Below are 20,776 nucleotides of genomic sequence, written 5' to 3'. Positions count from 1 at the left end.
GCTTTTGCTTCAGTAGATAACATACCTTGAATGATCACTACCAATTTTTTGTGAAAGAAGAAATACAATTTAATTTATCTGTTATTTGAAAGAGACATTGGACAGTTAGTAAGTACCCCAGAATTAGCTTGATAACTAAATTTCTTCAGTAGTCCCTTGGCAGGTGGGAAAGTGGGAAAATTTACAAAAAATATGTACAAGCAGCAATTTGCAATTAGAATAAAAAGGTTGGTGTCCATCAATACACTCTAGCAGTAAAATAAAAAATATAAATAATCGCAAATGGTGCCAATGTAGAATATTGTGCTACAAATAAAATAATAAAACAAAAAATTACATGATAAAAGGTGAGACAATTGTACTTAATAATATAGCAGTGGTGATATGTAACTGGCTTTTTAACCAGAACTTTCAGTGTATTTTTGCACAGAACATGTAAAGGTTTCAAATATGTTCACACAAACAGATACGCTCCATTCAAACTGATCATTACTGAACTCGAACACTGACTGGTGGACCTGAGTTTACCCAACTTCCAAAGTACTGCATGGATGACATCTTGAAATCAAACAGCTTGAAATCAAATGATGGGGATGTATTTAGACTTTATTTGGAACATATTTATAGTTTTGTATTTTTCTTGCACTTATTGCATTTTTTGGCCATTTCGATGATGATGTCAATGATTCCTGTCTTTTTTTTTCTTTTTTTTACAGTGCTGAGTCTAATGACAAGACTGGGTGAGTGTTACTAGATTTTAAAACAAACCCCACCTTCTGTTACCTGATAATTTATCAGAGATAAACCTTATTCAGACAGTTTAATGAAACTTACGATTGATAACAGAATGTCCTGCTTCACAATAAGACTGTCTCACAGCATTATGATGTGATTAATTTGACTGCATATGTGGACGGTAATGTAGAAATATTATTCTGTGAGACTCGAGGCATGTCCTACAGTAGGGGGTGATACAGAGATCACAAACAGAAGCAGTTCTTTACTGTTGCAAACTAATGAAGCCACAGCATTAATCAGGACACTATAAACATGTTGTGAGTATTTAAACACATGTACTGACGTAGTGCATGCACTGTTTGTACAGGGAGCCCAAAGGATGTACTGACTCTGCAGCCTAACCGGCCCCTGTTCTTCACTGAAGAGACCGTCACTCTCACGTGTTTGGGACAGCCATTCAGACATCACGGATTCACATGGTACAGAAATGAATCAAATAGTTTTGTGTTAAAGCACACTTCCCAGGAAAACAACTACACCATCGCACCTGTTACTGAAGCCCACAGTGGTGTATACACGTGTTCTGCTGAATCCACGAGTGATCCTGTCAGACTGAACGTGTCAGGTGAGTCAAAACTGGTCAGCAGCTGAACACTGGTGGTCTCACTCGTCCCACAGAGAGACCATATTTAACACATTTATTCAATCTTCCCCAGCGCACATGGTGCTTCCCGTACCAGTTCATTTATTACAGGCAAATATAAAATTAACTTATTTTCACTTAAATGGGCTGGGTATACCAGCAATTGAGTTGAGTTTGACTGTCACACTGTTTGTATTGTTAATATTTGAGCTTCTGTATGTTTTAATCCATGGAACGTAGCCTTTTCTATCTGTTATGATAGAATGAGAGAATCTAATGCTTTAGCTCTTTGTTTCAACCCCAATCAGAGCATGCCTGTCCCTCTGTAGTCATGTCTACACTCCACTAGCAAAGTTGTATGTAGAAGTTGAGTAAATTTCTCTGGGTAGAACCATCTGCGAATGCCTGTAATGTAGTGTAATGTAATGAGCTGTTAGAGCTGTGACACAGTCTGTCCGTCTTCACAGCCTCACCCACACCCGTTCTGAGATAGTCACATGCTTTCCCAGTACATGGATAAGCGAACCATGTTCTACTGTATCACAGATTAAAGCCAGTTTGCACTGTATGTTTGGTTATGCCATTATTAGGAACCTGGGGGAGAGATTCAGTCTGTTCTGTCTGTTATAGAGAAACCCCACCTGTCCTGACTGTCTCTCCACACAGGCAGTTATATGCAAGAGAATATGTCAGTCTCTCTTGTATGGTATCAGTGACTTCAGCTGGCTGGGATTATTACTGGTAAAAAGGAACTGGATCACATGACATTGCCCATATTTCCAGAACATCTAAAGGCTTGTACACCCTCAGTGCTGCTCCTCTTACACACACAGGGGGGAGACCCAGTCTGGTACACAGAGTATAGTTTCCCCACCCACATACAGGTATCAGGTGAGTGGTGAGTACTGACAGGCATTATTCAGTGTGCAAAATTGGCACATTCCCATAATGCATTGGGTCCAACTGCTGTGATGATTCTGGGGTCCTGTTCCTTAGTTTAATTCTTGTACCATTACGATCAGGATTAGAGCTTTTTCAATTCTGATTTTTGAATATCTTCTCTTAATATTATTGAAAATAGGAATGCAGCTGCCCTGGTTTTTGTCCTTCATTTAGGGTGATTTGTTTTTTCCATAGTCATAAAAATTCTGGCATGACAACAGAACTGTGACCCAGTCTGTTTGTTTCTACAGCACTGCCTAAAGCCACTCTAACGGTAGAGCCAAAATGGCGCCCACTGTACAATGGAGAGACCGTCACCCTGAGTTGTGAGGTGGACTCCTACAGCAACTGGATATATTCCTGGTACAAAGACCAGGCCCAGATGGCTGTGTCTCAGACTGCTGGTCACAGTGTAACTGGTAACAGACTCAACATCCCTGGTGCAGCTGGGACTGACCAGGGGCAGTACTGGTGTGAGGGGAGGCTGGAGGGGAGAAACGTGACATCACAGCGCAGCGACTCCTTCACTCTTGCAGGTGAGTCTCAGGTACGCTTTCAATTTGGATATGTCACATGCTCTATTGGATTCAGATCTGGGGACTGTGCAGGTCATTGGAGTAAAATGAAGTCGCCATCTTGTTTGTGGAACCAGCTAGAGGTGACGTGTGCTTTGTGACATGGCACATTACCTGCTGGAACTATCAACTCGAAAAAAGGTAGAATGTGGTCATAAAAGGATGCACATGGTCCGCTACAATGCTTAAGTATGTTCTGGCACTCAATTGATGCTCAGTTGGCATTAAGGGGCCTAATGTGCGTGCCACAAAAACATTGCCCACACCATTACACTACCACTGACAGCTGTTACTGCGGACACAAAGCAGGATGGGATTTTTATGCAGATGGATTCATCCTGTTATGCCAAATTCAGACCCTACCATCTACGTATGTGTCGTAGCAGAAATTGAGATTTGTCAGACCAGACATTTATCCATTCTTCAATTGTTTAGTTTTGGGTTGTGTATTCAGAGATGTCCATCTGCGCAGCACTGTTGTAAATAGCTGTTATTCAACCATTTGTGGCCTTTCTGCTAGCTTGAATGAGTCTGCCCATTTTACTCCAACGCTCTCATTAATAAGGTATTTTCACCCGTTGAACTGCTACTCACTGGATTTTTTTGTTTATTGCACCACTCTCTGTATATTTCATACATGTTTTTGGGATTCTAATGAACTCAGTAGTGCTAGAGGCTTTGTATAATTATCCTAATTTCAATGATATTCAACATATGCTCACACTATAGAGAATAAAAATATTCTGTGAATGATTTCACATATCTAATTTACTTTTGAAGTTATGCTACAAATATTTGTATTTTATGAAATATTGCACAGGACCATCTATTGATTCAAAGATAATGAATCTTTCTGACATGGTTCTTTTCCCCTTGCATTTTATACACAACTGTTTCCTCCTCAATCAAAACTGTGACCCAGTCTGTCTCTTTTCCACAGCCCTGCCTAATTCCTCTCTGACTGTAGAGCCAAAATGGCGCCCACTGTACAATGGAGAGACCGTCACCCTGAGGTGTGAGGTGGACTCCTACAGCAGCTGGACATATTCCTGGTACAAAGACCAGGCCCAGATGGCTGTGTCTCAGACTGCTGGTCACAGTGTAACTGGTAACAGACTCACCATCCCTGGTGCTGCTGGGTCTGACCAGGGGCAGTACTGGTGTGAGGGGAGGCTGGAGGGGAGAAATGTGACATCACAGCACAGCGACTCCATCAATCTGACTCTTGCAGGTGAGTCTCAGGCAGGCTTTCAATTTGGATATGTCACATGCTCTGTTAAATTGAGATCTGGGGGCTGTGCATGTCATTGGAGTAAAATGAAATCACCGCCATCTTTGTGGAACCATCTGCAGGTGACGTGTGCTTTGTGCCATGGTGCATTACCTGTTGGAAGTATCCACTTGAAAAAAGAAAGACTGTGGCCTTACAGGGACGCATATGGTCAGCTACAATACTTAAGTATGCTCCGGCACTCAATTGATGCTCAGTTGGCATTAAGGGGCCTAATGTGTGTGCCACAAAAACATTGCCCACACCATTACACTACCACTGACAGCTGTTACTGCAGAGACAAAGCAGGATGGATTCATCCTGTTTTACCAAATTCTTACAGTACCATGTTTCAATTGTTAGTCTTGGGTTGGGTATTCAGAGATGCCCTTCTACACAGTTCTGTTGTAAACAGCTGTTATATGAGCATGTGTGGCCTTTCTGCTAGCTTGAACGAGGCTGCCCATTCTGTTCTGGCCTCTCTTATTAGCAAGGTGTTTGCCCCCAAAGTAATGCCATTCACAGGAGTTTATTGCACCACTCCCCGTGAAATCTAGAGACTGTACTGCATAAAAATCCCAGGAGCGAAGCTGTTTCTGAGATGCTGGAACCACCACGTCTGGAACCAGCTATCATACCATGGTCAAAGTTGCTTATATTGTGTGTCTTGCTCATTATAATTTTGGTTAAACAAAAAACAAAAACTCTTTACCATGTCTCCATGCTTTATATGTTGACTTGCCGATGCCACGCCCTTGTTGTGAGATGATATTAAACAGGGAGACAAAGAGGCAGGAGAGGAAATTGTTTACTGAAACACAGGAAATGATATTAATCAGAGATGCAGCTCACAAAAGGGGCCAGCTTTTGGTTGTCAACCTCAGCACCAGATGTAATGTCGCCCCTGCTGATATCCATTATTTTCGCTCAAAAAGCAAGTTTCCCCATTCGGCTCCATTCATTTTTGAAAACAAAAATAAATTACTCAAATATTTATGTTAACTATATTAGGAAGAAAAAACTCTTAATCAAATAATTTGTTCAGACATGTTATTGGCATTCTCCTGAATTCAGCAGTGCTAGAGGCTTTGTATAATTGTCCTAATTTCAATCATATTCAAATAAGGCAAACATTAAAAAATTCTGTTAATTATTTCGCATACATAATTTGCTTTTGGTTAAATGCTTCAAATTTATTTTTTTGTGCAGGCCTGTCTATTAATTCAAAGACAATGTACATTTCTGCCAGGTTCTTTTTCATTACATTTTAGACATAACCCTTTCCTCCTCAGTCACATGTACATTCTGAGAGAAGAAACTGTGACCCAGTCTGTGTCCGTTCCACAGCCCTGCCTAATGCCACTCTGATCATGAAGCCAAAATGGCGCCCACTGTACAATGGAGAGACCATCACCCTGAGGTGTGAGGTGGACTCCTACAGCAACTGGACATATTTCTGGTACAGAGACCATAACCAGACAGCCACATCTCTCTCTAAAGAGTACAGTGTGAACATCACTGGGGCTGCTGGATCTGACCAGGGGCAGTACTGGTGTGAGGGGAGGCTGGAGGGGAGAAATGTGACATCACAGCACAGCGACTCCATCACTCTGACTGTTGCAGGTGAGTCTCAGGTAGGCTTTCAAATTATATATAAAACTTTATCTATAAAATATTTGCATTGCTTTCCATTCACTTACCATACATAGTAGCAACAAACAGTATAACAATTTATACTATGGCTTGGACAATTATTTAATTCCGATTGGTTGACAGCCATGTCAACCAATCGTTTTATTTGTGTTTGTGTATAGGCATGGCAATGTGGATAATTTTGCCTCATTATGGTGTCAAATCACTACACGAAGACTTTCAATTTGTTGACTTAGAAATCCTGAAATAAAAGGCAACTTCACACCACGTTATAAATAAAAAAAATCAATCGCTAAATTTAAATGATAGATAGAAAGATAGAAAGCGTTTTTTAATCCAGAAAATATCTCAGTTTCAACACATTTCACATTTTTGTGGTCAGGGGTGCAGCATTTATTAAGCTTGGAGATATTAACGTATCGTAGTTATGTGGATTATAATATATGATACAGCTGACTGTTTTCCCACTATACCAGTTGCTAAATGCACCATGACAATCATTGTGAACTTTGTTTTTCATTGTTTAATGTCTTTTCTCTTTTCTTATATTTTTGATGGCTGATAGTGAGACTACTCTGCATACATAAGAAAAGAGAAACACTGGTGCCATCTATCATTACCAGAGAAACCATATTTAGTGAAGTGGCAGATGTGTACATAATGGGGTTAGTTTTGTAATTAATTAAATGTCTTTAAAAATACCTTTTTACTTAAATTTTTCCACGCATTTTAGTTGTAGCCATAGTATAACAGAGATTAACCACTTCATGTCAGGCCATATATTCTTGTATATGCACAGGTTTATATCCTCCACATATCCCTCATCTCTGTGTCTCTCCACAGGTAGCTGTATACTGCTATTCGGTCTGGGAGCTGCTCCTCTGCTGCTGGCCTCCATTATACTGTGTGTGAAATGGTGCAGGAAACCAGGTGATGTCATTTTACAGGGGAACACATCTAAAAACAACGTGTGTTTCAGGTTTCAGGCTGCAGAACTGTTAATTCTCACTCACAGTTCTCTCCCTCTGTTGTGTTTATACGTGTTTGTTGATGTGCAGGGTCGTCTAATGGAGCAGCTGTCGAGTACACTGAAGAGAATGTGGAAGTTGACTTATAAAACCTTCACACAGAAGCTGGATCAGTGTGCTCATGTCGAATGAAGAAGATTTGAGAGCTCAGGATTATTTTGCAATGTGATGCTTCTCAGCTTGCAGGAGGGGAAATCCAGATTGGGGGTGCAGTTATGGGGACACTCAGTGAGTTTTGGGAATGAAGCAGTCGTGCCTTTAGGGTGCAGGATCTGTATAATATATGTGTGTTTCTGATTCACCAGAGCTGCACTTGTGATCTTTGTCTAAGTTAGTCAGCTTTGATTGCTGTGTGTTTGTTTCAGGTCCTACGTTGAACTCTATATATTATGTAGTAAAATTGCCGCAAGCTTACATACTGCCTAAACAGCTGAGACTCTGCATGTTCAAAATGCATTTCATGTGTCTGCTTGTATTAGTATTACATTAAATTGACTTTAAAGTGTGTTATTTTTTGTTCCTTCTTTATTTTGTTAACATATGAAATAAATGAAAAAAGTAAAAGGTTGCAGGTTCGATTCCCGGGTAGGACACTGCCGTTGTACCATTGAGCAAGGTGCTTAACCGAAATTGCTTCAGTATCCAGCTGTATAAATGGATACAATGTAAAAATGCTATGTAAAAGTTGTGTAAGTCGCTCTGGATAAGAGCGTCTGCTAAATGCCTGTAATGTAATGTAATGTATATTATGCTGATTCCACCATATTATTTTGACTACATTGTCATTTTGATATTGCTTGTAATAGCGTATTACCATTATCATTACTTTACATTACAGGTCATTAAAAATGTTATTAGTTGCGGTATTTCTGTCTTTGCATTGAGTTTTCGATGATAACTATGAGTAATTACATATGAAAAATAAATAGGCCATCATAAATAAAAAATGAGAATAGCTGAATTTAATTTGATCTTAAATAATTGTTGAGCATCAATTGGCCAGGGCAATGAAGGGATAGGCTGTTGGCTTGGCAAGCATATTTGAGGAAGTAGACTACAAGTGACTTAAATTACCGGCATTTAGTAGACAGTGTGATCCAGAGCGACTTACACAACTTTTACATTGCAACTACATTGGATCCATTTATACAGCTGGACCTATACTGAAACAATGCAGGCTAGGTACCTTGCTCAAGGGTACAACGGCTGTGTCCTACACAGGAATCAAACCTGTGTGCTTTGGGTTACAAGACCTGTTCGACTCATTATACTGTGCTATCGCTCATGCTAACATAATAGCAGTGTCTTTGGAAGCTCATCACATTTGCAATCCTTTCTGAACCGATGTTGCTTTAAAGCAGTATCCGTTCAAATGCCTACATAAGGATCATATAGTTTTAAAGTGCCCTAAGGTTCTGTTGATGCGTGGTGCTCAATGGACAGTGGTCACTCCTGGTTCAGGGCTGATGTATAATGCTCGTGTACAGGAGAACTCAGGATTGAAACGGTGCTGCAGTCATTAATGCATGTTATGAAACATGTCTAATAGGAATCAATAAAATGTATACAACACAATAAACGTTGATATAACGCACTTAAATAATAACTTATTGAGATAAGCTTTATTTTTTATAAGCTCCCTGACATGGAATGGACACCTAGCTGTCAGGCGCTACCTGACTATAAACACAAACATACGGACTTTCACATTTCTCCAGAGGAAGAAAGTGCTGCATCACACATGTGCTCTGGCATATGCACACACTGTTATTTTCCTGCCACACAGGGGAAAGCTGCAGAACGGTTATAAAACACACAGGCATGTCATACTTCTCTGATTACCTCCTCTAAAAAAAAAATGAAAGTACCAATATAGCGGACGCTGCGGCTCATTAACTTCCCTTCATGAGCACGTGATCAGAGAACAGAAACCACGCGAGCGTCTCCAACCTGCAGCTCCGTCTATATCTCGAGCAGTGGAGAGAGGAGCATGGCACTAAATGCAGACGCACATGGTAACCGTTGCAGCTTCCTGCAGCTGTGTTTGGGTTAGGATACTCTGCGATTTCAGAGGGGATGGCAGCCGCTCTGAGAGCTTCTCAGTGTCACAGTTAAATGTGTAACTTTCACAGCTTTCTTCAGGTCAGCGTAGTTCAGCTGGGCATGCTGGAGTGATGCAAATTTCTATTGCAAATTACACCTCAGGCAACATGATCAAATTGTGAATAATATTTCTGTAAATAATATTCCGTACATCATTTAGCATTCAAACAGAGTTACATTAAAAACTTTAGGGTTATCTGAGACTTTAAAAGTTGCAGAAATTGTGTGGTTACAGTATGATTTCAGAGGCAGTTGACTCTTACTTTGCCAAGTTTCTGTTCATGACCAAAAGGCTCAATTTTGGTCAAACCAGACAATTGATTTACACAATTGCTCTCACTAAGGCCTTTGTTTGTGCAGCATTTCCAAAGAGCCTGTTGGTATGACGGTGTTATTGTATGGTTGAATATGAGACTTGGTGATCTCAAAAAGCAACTATATTCAAACTGTGATCCTTGGGCTCTTCTTTGCCTCCCTCTTCATCTTCCTCGCTGGGTGGGGGGACCATATGTATCCCAACGTTGCCGCTTCTTTAACAGGAAGGTTGCTGATATTTACAAATCCTTCAAGATGGAGTCTTCAAGCACATTAGTCAATCCTCTTCCCAGACAACCCTCCCCCAGTCCCAGCTCAGTACCCCTCCCCCCATCTCTCTCTCTGCATCCTCTCCTCTTCTCTCTCTTTACCAAGTCTCTTGTTTCTGTTATCTCCTCTCATACTCTATCTTCCAGGTCACATCTCCAGTCTGTTCTGACCCCTGGTGGTAGAATGAGCTTCTGACTGCTGTCAGGAATGCAGAAACCATGCCCATGCTCCCACTGCAACATTGTATGAATACTGCTCGATACCGTCATACTGTACATGAGTGTGATTAATTTCAGTTACTTTGAGAATGTGAAGCTTTAATGGAATCTATGGCTGAGGTAGTGCACTGCTGTTTGTACAACAGCTTATATTAGAAATGTGTATTTACACCATTTGATATTTCATAAAGGCAAGTGTCAGAGAGCTGCAAAGGAGATGCATGAAAATGTGTGAAGAGAGAGATGCACTTGACTTGATGTTGGAGGAGAGAGAGAACAGAATAAAAAGTGCCGATCTGGAGCAGGAGGAATTTAAGAAGACATTTCAAGAGAAAGCAATGGCTTTGAGCAGTGAGTACCGAGCAAGACTCTGTCAAGGGAAACCAGATATGACATCTAAATAAGGTAACCATGGCAATGGGAGAGTGAGGCTTCATGAACTCCATTATAGGTGGGACTACCGTGTGCTGTTAGTCATTGACATTGATATGAATCAATCTCTCTAGTTTGGTCTCCATAGCAGACCGCTTTGACTGGATCAATTTTATCAACTGTTAATAACTCATAATAACGCCACCCATTTCGGGGCTTGTGTCTTATTCCAAGTAACAGTCATTGGAAAGGAAAAGTAATAATATTGATGCTAATTTTAGAAGTAACTGAATCTGAGTTAACAATGGACAGACACTTAACAGAAAGCTTAAATTGTACTTGAATGATGAAGCTTTTGATTATTTTTTAACGTGCTGGAATCCTGTACAGGATTGATGAGTGTCACATGGTGCACACCTCCATGTGCTGTGATCCAGTTTATAAAAAGCACATGAGTTACTGCTGGCTCCAGCACAGTGTAAGACTGAAGCCTGTGTGCTCCGTGCTGCAGGAAGCTAGGGCAGCTTGAGCAGGACTGGAGAGCGAAGCTGGAAAGAGTGATGGAGGAGAGGAACGAGCACAAGCAGTTCGTGAAGAAGGAGATCCAGGCTCTGCTCCTTAAGCTGTTCAAGACTGAGTGGCTGCACCAGACCCAGGTGAGCACATCCAGCGAGTACCAATGCGCCACTCTACCCTCTCTGCAGTCAGGTCTGTCTCCTGTAATAGGATTGCATCCATATGTGTGGGTCTTAGGAACACCTTTAATCTCCATGTTCTCCTATTCCATTGCAGATATGTGACTATGAGATCAAGTACAGGGACTCACTAAAACTGGTGTCTGAGCTGCAGCGTCAAATCGAGGAGCGTGAGGTGAGAGGCTGAAATGGAGGTCGGCAGGAAGATCCGTACGTGTGTGTGTGTGTGTGTGTGTGTTCTGGCAATGAATACTTGCCTCACCTGTCAGATCTTTTTCTGTCTGTCACTTGTCTTTCTCCAGGTTGCAGTTCTTCAGAACAAACAGGAGAAACTTGGTAAGAAGGACACTATCAGTTGTTTTTTTAATTGGTATCATGACAGAACATTAATTACCCCTCTTTTCCCTCATATTCAAAGCAAAAGCAGCAAGTGATGTCCTTGAGCCGAAGAGACGGATGGCCATGTCTCGGGAGAAATATCTGGAGCACCTGAAGAAGGCCTCCTAGATTATTAGATGATTGTTTGTACTGTTTAGAGACCCTTAATGAGGCATTCACATTCACCTGGCCTCCTTTGGTTAAGACCACACCCACACCATGGCAGGCATATGAACCCCACACCTGTACAACACAATCAAAGGCCTTTACTGCTTAAACGGTTTACATTTCTGTTTAACAGACCGGAACACTCTATAGCATAGTTAATACATTCACTACACTACACAAGAAATATCAAATAATATTACGCTTTTGGAGGTTCAATGTACATGGCAAAAAAAGCGAGTGAAATTCAGTGTTTATTAAATGAGGAAATGAGGTCCCAAGGAAATACTGTTGGGATGCTGTGTAATTCTCAACTGAGTATCAGTGCAGCCCTTCAGTGTCATGAAGCACACACCCTGGTGGTTGGGAGGAGCATTGCAGTGATTGTCAGCCCATTCTAAAAGTAAAACAATTGTATGTGAGAACAGTACTGCTCACACAGATGGGAAAGGAGATGTTTAGAGACATTTGTGCAGCACGGCTGTGAGCTTCAGGAGCTCATTGGTCAGTGTCACGGCGGACGTCACATGTTAAGCAATAAGAACAGGGCTGACCACACTCAGATCACACAGCTCCTGCAGCAGACTGGCAGCATGGAGGAGGAGAGGAACAGGAGGCTCCAGCAGCATGAGAAAAAGACATCAGAGAAGATCCAGAGGGAAGTGGAAGAAGAGAAGAAATAAGAAGAGGAAAATGAAATAATAAAGGAGGGAGGGAATAGGCAGGAGCTCCACGGAGTGACACAGATGAGAAAAACAGCAGGAGGATTGGGTGATTTAAGCATAATGTCAGAGGAAAGGGAATATTCACACTGCATTTATCTCCTGAGCTGAACCTCTCCTAGTCAAAACGTTGTTATGACACTACTCGGGGGCCTGGATGGATGACCTCGATCTTCTGCATCGCATTTTAATAAACAAGAGCTGTTAATTTTCTCAGCTAATTTAATACCTCAGGCCATAATCTGTACAAACTCTATGGTTATTTGCTTTAACAGATTCCTATTTAGCCCGTCTTTAACTGTTGATACCAGGCTTGTATGAACCATTTAATCATCACTTTTTCAGTCTTTTTCCTTTACTTGCTGTGTATTGGGAGGCTCAGATATGATCTTGCACTTTTTACTGTTTTGGCTGACCGTGAAACATGGCCTCTGCTGACCTCCCATGGTCACAGATGAGTACAGCATCAGCATTAACCCCCTGCAGGATATCTCACTCCGGTATAGAGACTTAAACATTAAAACAAAGAGAGGTTGGTATGAAGTTATTGTCTAAGTTAAGTTTATTAATCAATGTTGTTCATTTGTTTATTTAGTGGCCTCCACTTGCTCTCATAAATTCTGTTTCCGTCTTGTAGGAGGGTGTAGTTACAAGGCAAAAGCCACACATTTACACAGACAGTGGTGGAATGGTCATTGGTCACAGGTGTTTATCTCACATGCAGGTCCAGGCACCATGAACATCTGACCACCAGCACATCCCCTACATCTGAGAGGTTACAGAACACCTTCACTTCCCCACATACATTAATTCCCCAAGCTGTCACAACAAAAGAGAATTTAGTTCTCTCTTGACTGAAATGAATATTTTTTTAATTTTGAAAATGGATAAGGTGAGAACATAGGTAATTGGATATTGGGGGCAATAGAGTGTGAAGTGAGATTGGGGTATTTGGAGCAATATTCATATGCATTATATATGGCAATGGTATATGCTGGCAGGTGAGTGTCTGTGATATGAAAGGCTTGCATATTTTCACCACTAGGTGTCAGTAAACTCCCACTAAAATCCCATTTCAGTGAATGTGGGGAAATGCCAGTCTTTCTCTGGGACATAACCAGACTTCTGTTCACCGGTTCTGCCTTTCAGCAGGTCAACAGAAATGGCACGAAATAAACGAGTGTCTGTACGTCAGGAGTAGCGCTGTCTCCTAAATTTATTGGGCCGGAACTACGGGAGTAATGGGGGTTTGGCGCACAAGTGGAATGCTGATGGCAGAACAGAATCATTTGTAGACTGCCAGAGCGGTGGGAGAACAGAACACAAATGACTCTGTGGCCAAGCAGCCATGAAGTCCGCATGAGCAAGAAGGGTGGAGACAGTTAGACTGTCTCTGGGCTGACGGAGCACGGTGGCCAGATGTTGGGCTTTGACTGGGCATTGTTGGGCATTGTTTTTGCAGAGGTCATTATAGTAGAACCTCTACTCTCCATCACCATCAGGGAATCAGAGGTGCCGGATAGTAGAAAATTTTGTATACTGGAGCGTACCCTAAAAATTAGGCAGGAGCCAAATTAGTGAAGTATTTATTTATTTATTTATTTTTTAAACTCAATGTATTATTTTATTGCTCAAGGGCCCCACCTGCTGGCCAAATGATTTTACAATAGCTTCTATTTTCAAGTAAATGTAAGAGGGACATGCACTGGAACTTTAAAGGACCACAGACAAGCACCCCATCCTTTGTAAGATTGTAAGCACACAGACTAGCACCTCAATCTTGTGTACGTTCTTTAGTGCACAGACAAGCATCCCCATCTTTTAAAATGAATGCAACCAGCCTGCTGCTTGACTATTGAGTCTGACCAATCAGAGGAGCTGCTATGTTGTGATGGGACGGTACTCCTCACAAACTGATGCCACCTTTCTGTGGACCACACTACAGCCTCTGGACAGCACAGTAGCCAATCACATACACCCAGGGCTTCACTCTAGCCAATTGTGAGCTGCCCGGCGGGACCAACATTCACAGTCAGCTCTGGCACAGTCAGGTATTTTAGACCATGCAGTGTTTCATTTCACAGAGGACCAGTGCATTTAAGCAAGGTGCTGCCCTAAAGTCTCTCTGATTCCCTGTGATAACGAGTGAAGTTCTGCACTTTTTCTTTAGTTTATAAAAAGGAGAAGGATACATGAAGCTGGTTTGCTGTGCAGGACCTATTTCCTTATTTTTGCTCTCACAATCAGAACCCCCCAAAAGTGTTATAATGGTAGAGGGAAATTGGTTATTTTTGCTCTGTGCTTACAGTAAATGGATATGAATATGAGAAAAATGTACAGTCAGCTTTTAATATCATGGTATGTGTGTTACCATTTCTCAGAAACTGCTGTCGTTGTGTTGAGTCCCCCTATTTTCAGCTGTGTAAAAGTAAAAAAAAAAAAAATTTAATTAAAAAGCAGAAGTTCTTTCCTCCACACTTTCAGCTTTCCATTGCTTTGGTTTTTATTTTTTTATTTTTTTGTCTGATCTGTTCATGAAACTGTTTCAAAACTCTTCTGGCTTGTCTCTGTATATTTTGGCAAATTCTAAGCTGGCCTTTTGATTCTTGACGTTGATGTGAGGTTTTGCATTTTGCTGTTTAGCCTCTATAATTCTGCTCTCAGAGTCTTCTGCATTTGGCGGATTGCTATATATTTACCCCTGCCCTCTGGAGACTGCTGGTGACATCACTGACTGTAGTTTTAGGGTTTTCCTTCACAGCTCCTCACAGGATTCGTCTGTCATCAACTGCAGAACAACTCATACAGGTACTTCGAGTTGTATGTAGCCTACACAACTCACATACAAGTTTGGATAGTTTATTCTCTGTTTGGCACTGTGAGTGCCTGTGGGTTTTCTGGCTTCCGTTGTTGGTGGCTTTTTGTCAGTAGACAGGAAATGTTAGAGTGATCTTCTGCATATATGTGTTTAAATTTAGTTGATTTTAGTTACAGAAAAGCGGAAGGTAAAGCAGTGATGAAGTAGAAGGGTGGGAGCATTTGTGAGAATTTTTTCGCAACTTGCTGTTCACACAAGCAGATAAGAAAAGAATGCAGTAGAGGTGCTGTACAGTATATATAATAGCCCAGGGGTTTCGTTTTTTTCGCTCTTTTGATCACTGAAGTTGAAGCACTAACTTCCTCTAGAATCATGCAGGCAAACAGAGGGGTCACATTGATCTGTGAGTACTACCGAATCATTTTGTTAATGTAAAGGTTTTTAACAGACAAGTATGTTTTTGTGGTGAAATTTGCATTTAATTGAAAATAAAAACAACAACACATTTGTTAAATTATGCTTAAATAAATAAGAATGATTTGACCTCACTAATACTAAAATGCTCTACAGCATTTGGGCTGCATTGGAATGACCTGCGTTATGGGAAAAGAAGAAAAGTATGAGTGAAGAAGTATGCTTTTGCTTCAGAAGATAACATACCTTGAATGATCACTAACAATATTTTGTGCAAGAAGAAATACAATATTGTTTATTTGTTGTTTGAAAGAGACATTGGACAGTGAGTAACTGCCCAAGAATTAGCTTGATAACCAAATTTCATCAGTAGTCTCTTGGCAGGTGGGAAAGTGGGAAAATTTACAAAAAATATGTACAAGCAGCAATTTGCAATTATAATAAAAAGGTTGGTGTGCATCAATACACTCTAGCAGTAAAATAAAAAATATAAATAATCGCAACAGGTACCAATGTGGCATATTGTGCTACAAATAAAATAATAAAACACAAAATTACACGATAAAAGGTAAAACAATTGTACTTAATAATATAACAGTGGTGATATGTAACTGGCTTTTTAACCAGAACTTTCAGTGTATTTTTGCACAGAACATGTAAAGGCTTCAAATATGTTCACACAAACAGATATACGCTCCATTCAAACTGATCATTGCCGAATACAGACACTGACTGGTGGACCTGAGTTTACCCAACTTCCACAGTACTGCATGAATGACATCTTGAAATCAAACAGCAATGATGGGGATGTATTTAGGCTTTATTTGGAACATATTTATGGTTTTGTATTTTTCTTGCACTTATTGCATTTCTTTGGCCATTTCGATGATGATGTCAATGATTCCTGTCTTTCTTTTTTTTTTTTTTTACAGTGCTGAGTCTAATGACAAGACTGGGTGAGTGTTACTAGATTTTAAAACAAACCCCACCTTCTGTTACCTGATAATTTATTAGAGAATAACCTTATTCAGACAATTTAGTGAAACTTATGATTGGTAACAGAATGTCATGCTTCACAATAAGACTGTCTCAAAGCATTATGATGTGATTAATGTGACTGCATATGTGGACGGTAATGTAGAAATATTATTCTGTGAGACTCAAGGCATGTCCTACAGTAGGCGGTGATACAGAGATCACAAACAGAATCATTTCATTACTGTTCTAAAATAATAATGCCACAGCATTAAACACTATAAACATGTCATGAGTATTTAAACACATGTACTGACGTAGTGCATGCACTGTTTGTACAGGGAGCCCAAAGGATGTACTGACTCTGCAGCCTAACTGGCCCCTGTTCTTCACTGGAGAGACCGTCACTCTCACGTGTTCGGGACGGCCATTCAAACATTATGGATTCGCGTGGTTCAGATATGAATCAGATAGTCGGCTGCTAAAGCACGCATCCCAGGATAACATCTACACCATCGCACCTGTTACTGAAGCCCACAGTGGTGTATACACGTGTTCTGGTGAATACGAAAGTGATCCTGTCAGACTGAACGTGTCAGGTGAGTCAAAACTGGTCAGCAGCTGAACACTGGTGGTCTCACTCATCCCACAGAGACACCATATTTAACACATTTTTTCAATCTTCCCCAGTGCACATTGTGCTTCCTGTACCAGTTCATTTATTACAGGCAAATATAAAATTAACTTATTTTCATTAAAATGGGCTGGGTATACCACCAATTGAGTTGAGTTTCTGACTGTCACACTGTTTGTATTGTTAATATTTGAGCTTCTGTATATTTTAATCCATGGAATGTAGTCTTTTCTATCTGTTATGACAATGAGAGAACCAACTGCTTTAACTCTTTGTCTCAACCCCAATCAGAGCATGTCTGTCCCTCTATAGTCATGTCTACACTCCACTAGCAAAGTTGTATGTAGAAGTTGTGTAAATCTCTCTGGGTAGAACCATCTGCGAATGCCTGTAATGTAGTGTAATGTAATGAGCGGTTTGAGCTGTGACACAGTCTGTCCGTCTTCACAGCCTCGCCCACACCCGTTCTGAGAAAGTCACATGCTTTCCCAGTACATGGATAAGCGAACCATGTTCCACTGTATCACAGATTAAAGCCAGTTTGCACTGTATGTTTGATTATGTCATTATTAGGAACCTGGGGGAGAGATTCAGTCTGTTCTCTCTGTTATAGAGAAACCCCACCTGTCCTGACTGTCTCTCCACACAGGCAGTTATATGCAAGAGAACATGTCAGTCTTTATTGTAAGGTTACAGTGACTTCAGCAGGCTGGGAATATTACTGGTAAAAAGGAACTGGATCACATGACATTGCCCATATTTCCAGAACATCTAAAAGCTTGTACATCCTCAGTGCTGCTGCACTTACATACACAGGGGGAGACCCAGTCTGGTACACAGAGTATAGTTACCCCACCCACATACAGGTATCAGGTGAGTGCTGACAGGCATTATTGTGCAAAATTGGCACATTCCCATAATGCACTGGGTCAAACTGCTGGGACGATTCTGGGGTCCAGTTCCTTAGTTTAATTCTTGTACCATTACGATCAGGATTAGAGCTTTTTCAATTCTGATTTTTGAATATCTTATCTTAATATCATTGAAAATAGGAATGCAGCTGCCCTGGTTTTTGTCCTTCATTAAGGGTGATTTGTTTTTTCCATAGTCATAAAAATACTGGCATGACAACAGAACTATGACCCAGTCTGTCTGTTTCTACAGCACTGCCTAAAGCCACTCTAACGGTAGAGCCAAAATGGCGCCCACTGTACAATGGAGAGACCGTCACCCTGAGTTGTGAGGTGGACTCCGACAGCAACTGGATATATTCCTGGTACAAAGACCAGGCCCAGATGGCTGTGTCTCAGACTGCTGGTCACAGTGTAACTGGTAACAGACTCACCATCCCTGGTGCAGCTGGGACTGACCAGGGGCAGTACTGGTGTGAGGGAAGGCTGGAGGGGAGAAATGTGACATCACAGCGCAGCAACTCCATCACTGTTGCAGGTGAGTCTCAGGTACGCTTTCAATTTTGATATGTCACATGGTCTATTGGATTAAGTTCTGGGGGCTGTGCAGGTCATTGGAGTAAAATGAAGTCACCATCTTGTTTGTGGAACCAGCTGCAGGTGTCGTGTGCTTTGTGACATGGCGCATTACCTGCTGGAATTATCAACTTGATTAAAGGGAGACTGTGGTCATAACGGGATGCACATGGTCCGCTACAATGCTTAAGTATAATCTGGCACTCAACTGATGCTCAGTTGGTAATAAGGGGCTTAATGTGTGTCACATAAACACACCATTACACTACCACTACCAGCCGTTACTGCTGACACAATGCTGGATGGGATTTTTATGCAGTATGGATTCATCCTGTTTTGTCAAATTCTGACCCTACCATCTAAGAATGTGTGGTAGCAGATATTGAGATTCGTCAGACCAGACATTTATCCATTCTTTAATTGTTTAGTTTTGGGTTGTGTATTCAGAGATGTCCTTCTGCGCAGCACTGTTGTAAATAGCTGTTTTTTGACCATTTGTGGGCTTTCTGCTAGCTTGAATGAGTCTGCCCATTCTACTCCGATGCTCTCAATAATAAGGTATTATCACCCATAAAACTGCTACTCACTGGATTTCATTGTATATTGCACCACTCTCTGTAAATTTCAGACAAGTTTTTGGGATTCTTATGAATTCAGCAGTGCTAAAGGCTTTAACAAGTGAATAACAAGTGAAGTTCCGCATTTTTCTTTAGTTTATAAAAATAGGAGAGAAGAAAACATAAAGCTGGTTTGCTGTGCAGGACCTACTTCCTTATTTTTGCTCTCACGAACAGAGCCCCCCAAAAGTGTTGTAATAGTAGCTGGAAATTGGTTACTTTTGCTCTGTGCTTACAGTAATTGGATTTGAATATGAGACAAAAGTACAGTCAGCTTTTAATATCATGGTATGTGTGTTACCATTTCTCAGAAACTGCTGTTTTTGTGTTGAGTCCCCCTATTTTCAGCTGTGTAAAAGTTTTAAAAAAAATTAAAATTAAAAAGCAGAAGTTCTATCCTCCACACTTTCAGCTTTCCATTGCTTTGGTTTTTATTTATTTATTTTTTTTTTGTCTCATCTGTTCATAAAACTGTTTCAAAACTCTTCTGGCTCTTCTACTTTTTGGCAAATTCTAATCTGGCCTTTTGATTCTTGACGTTGATGTGAGGTTTTGCATTTTGCTGTTTAGCCTCTATAATTATGCTCTCCGAGTCTTCTGCATTTGGCGGCTTGCTATATTTTTACCCCTGCCCTCTGGAGACCGCTGGTGACATCACTGACCGTAGTTTTAGGGTTCTCCTTCACAGCTCCTCACAGGATTCCTCTGTCATCAACTGCAGTACAACTCATACAGGTACTTAGAGTTGTATGCAGCCTACACAACTCACATACAAGTTTGGATAGTTTATTCTCTGTTTTAGCACTGTGAGTGTCTGTGGGTTTTCTGGCTTCTGTTGTTGGTGGCATTTTGTCAGTAGACAGGAAATGTTAGAGTGATCTTCTGCAGATATATATTTAAATTTAGTTGATTTTAGTTACAGAAAAGCGGAAGGTAAAGCAGTGATGAAGTAGAAGGGTGGGAGGTACTACCAAATCAGTATTATAATGTAGAGGTTTTTAACAGACAAGTGTGTTTTTGTGGAGAAATTTGCATTTGATTGAAACAAAAAACAACAACAACACATTTGTTAAGTTATGCTTAAACAAATAAGTATTATTTGACCTCACTAATACTAAAATGCTCTACAGCGTTTGGGCTGCATTGGAATGACCTGCGTTATGGGAAAAGAAGAAAAGAATGAGTGAAGAAGTATGCTTTTGGTTCAGTAGATAACATACCTTGAATGATCACTAACCAATTTTTTTCTGAAAGAAGAAATACAATTTTATTTATTTGTTATTTGAAAGAGACATTGAACAGTTAGTAACTGCCCCAGAATTAGCTTGATAACTAAATTTCATCAGTAGTCCCTTGGCAGGTGGGAAAGTGGGAAAATTTACAAAAAATATGTACAAGCAGCAATTTGCAATTAGAATAAAAAGGTTGGTGTCCATCAATACACCCTAGCAGTAAAATAAAAAATATAAATAATCGCAAAAGGTACCAATGTAGAATATTGTGCTACAAATAAAATAATAAAACACAAAATTACATGATAAAAGGTAAAACAATTGTACTTAATAATATAACAGTGGTGATATGTAACTGGCTTTTTAACCAGAACTTTCAGTGTATTTTTGCACAGAACATGTAAAGGCTTCAGATATGTTCACACAAACAGATATACGCTCCATTCAAACTGATCATTGCTGAACTCAAACACTGACTGGTGGACCTGAGTTTACCCAACTTCCACAATACT

The 20,776-nt window shown here is 40.6% G+C and overlaps 1 protein-coding gene and 1 long non-coding RNA gene across 2 annotated transcripts in view; one reads left to right on the top strand and one right to left on the bottom strand.

Moving 5' to 3' along the window:
* Positions 1 to 3,956: 3,956 nt before the first annotated feature.
* On the bottom strand, positions 3,957 to 5,599 carry LOC118219887. The gene is made up of 3 exons (XR_004763875.1): positions 5,514 to 5,599; positions 4,786 to 4,787; positions 3,957 to 4,122 (listed from the first exon to the last, which is right to left on the bottom strand). It is a non-coding gene; the product is annotated as an uncharacterized LOC118219887 (long non-coding RNA).
* A 4,506-nt stretch (positions 5,600 to 10,105) lies between these two features.
* Positions 10,106 to 20,776, top strand: part of LOC118219848 (hemicentin-1-like) — a 508,226-nt gene continuing 497,555 nt past the window's right edge. The window contains exons 1-7 of the mRNA XM_035403310.1: positions 10,106 to 10,783; positions 10,920 to 10,997; positions 11,125 to 11,158; positions 14,752 to 14,895; positions 16,252 to 16,275; positions 16,636 to 16,893; positions 18,093 to 18,377. Coding sequence (XP_035259201.1) covers positions 10,688 to 10,783; positions 10,920 to 10,997; positions 11,125 to 11,158; positions 14,752 to 14,895; positions 16,252 to 16,275; positions 16,636 to 16,893; positions 18,093 to 18,377 — 919 coding nt within the window. The 5' untranslated portion in view covers positions 10,106 to 10,687. The remainder of the gene's footprint in view (positions 10,784 to 10,919; positions 10,998 to 11,124; positions 11,159 to 14,751; positions 14,896 to 16,251; positions 16,276 to 16,635; positions 16,894 to 18,092; positions 18,378 to 20,776) is intronic.

Source organism: Anguilla anguilla, chromosome 2 (genome assembly GCF_013347855.1).
Source record: "Anguilla anguilla isolate fAngAng1 chromosome 2, fAngAng1.pri, whole genome shotgun sequence".
Taxonomy (NCBI): domain Eukaryota; kingdom Metazoa; phylum Chordata; class Actinopteri; order Anguilliformes; family Anguillidae; genus Anguilla; species Anguilla anguilla.
The sequence above is the reverse complement of the archived record's forward strand: the minus strand, read 5'-3'. Positions and strand labels throughout refer to the sequence as shown.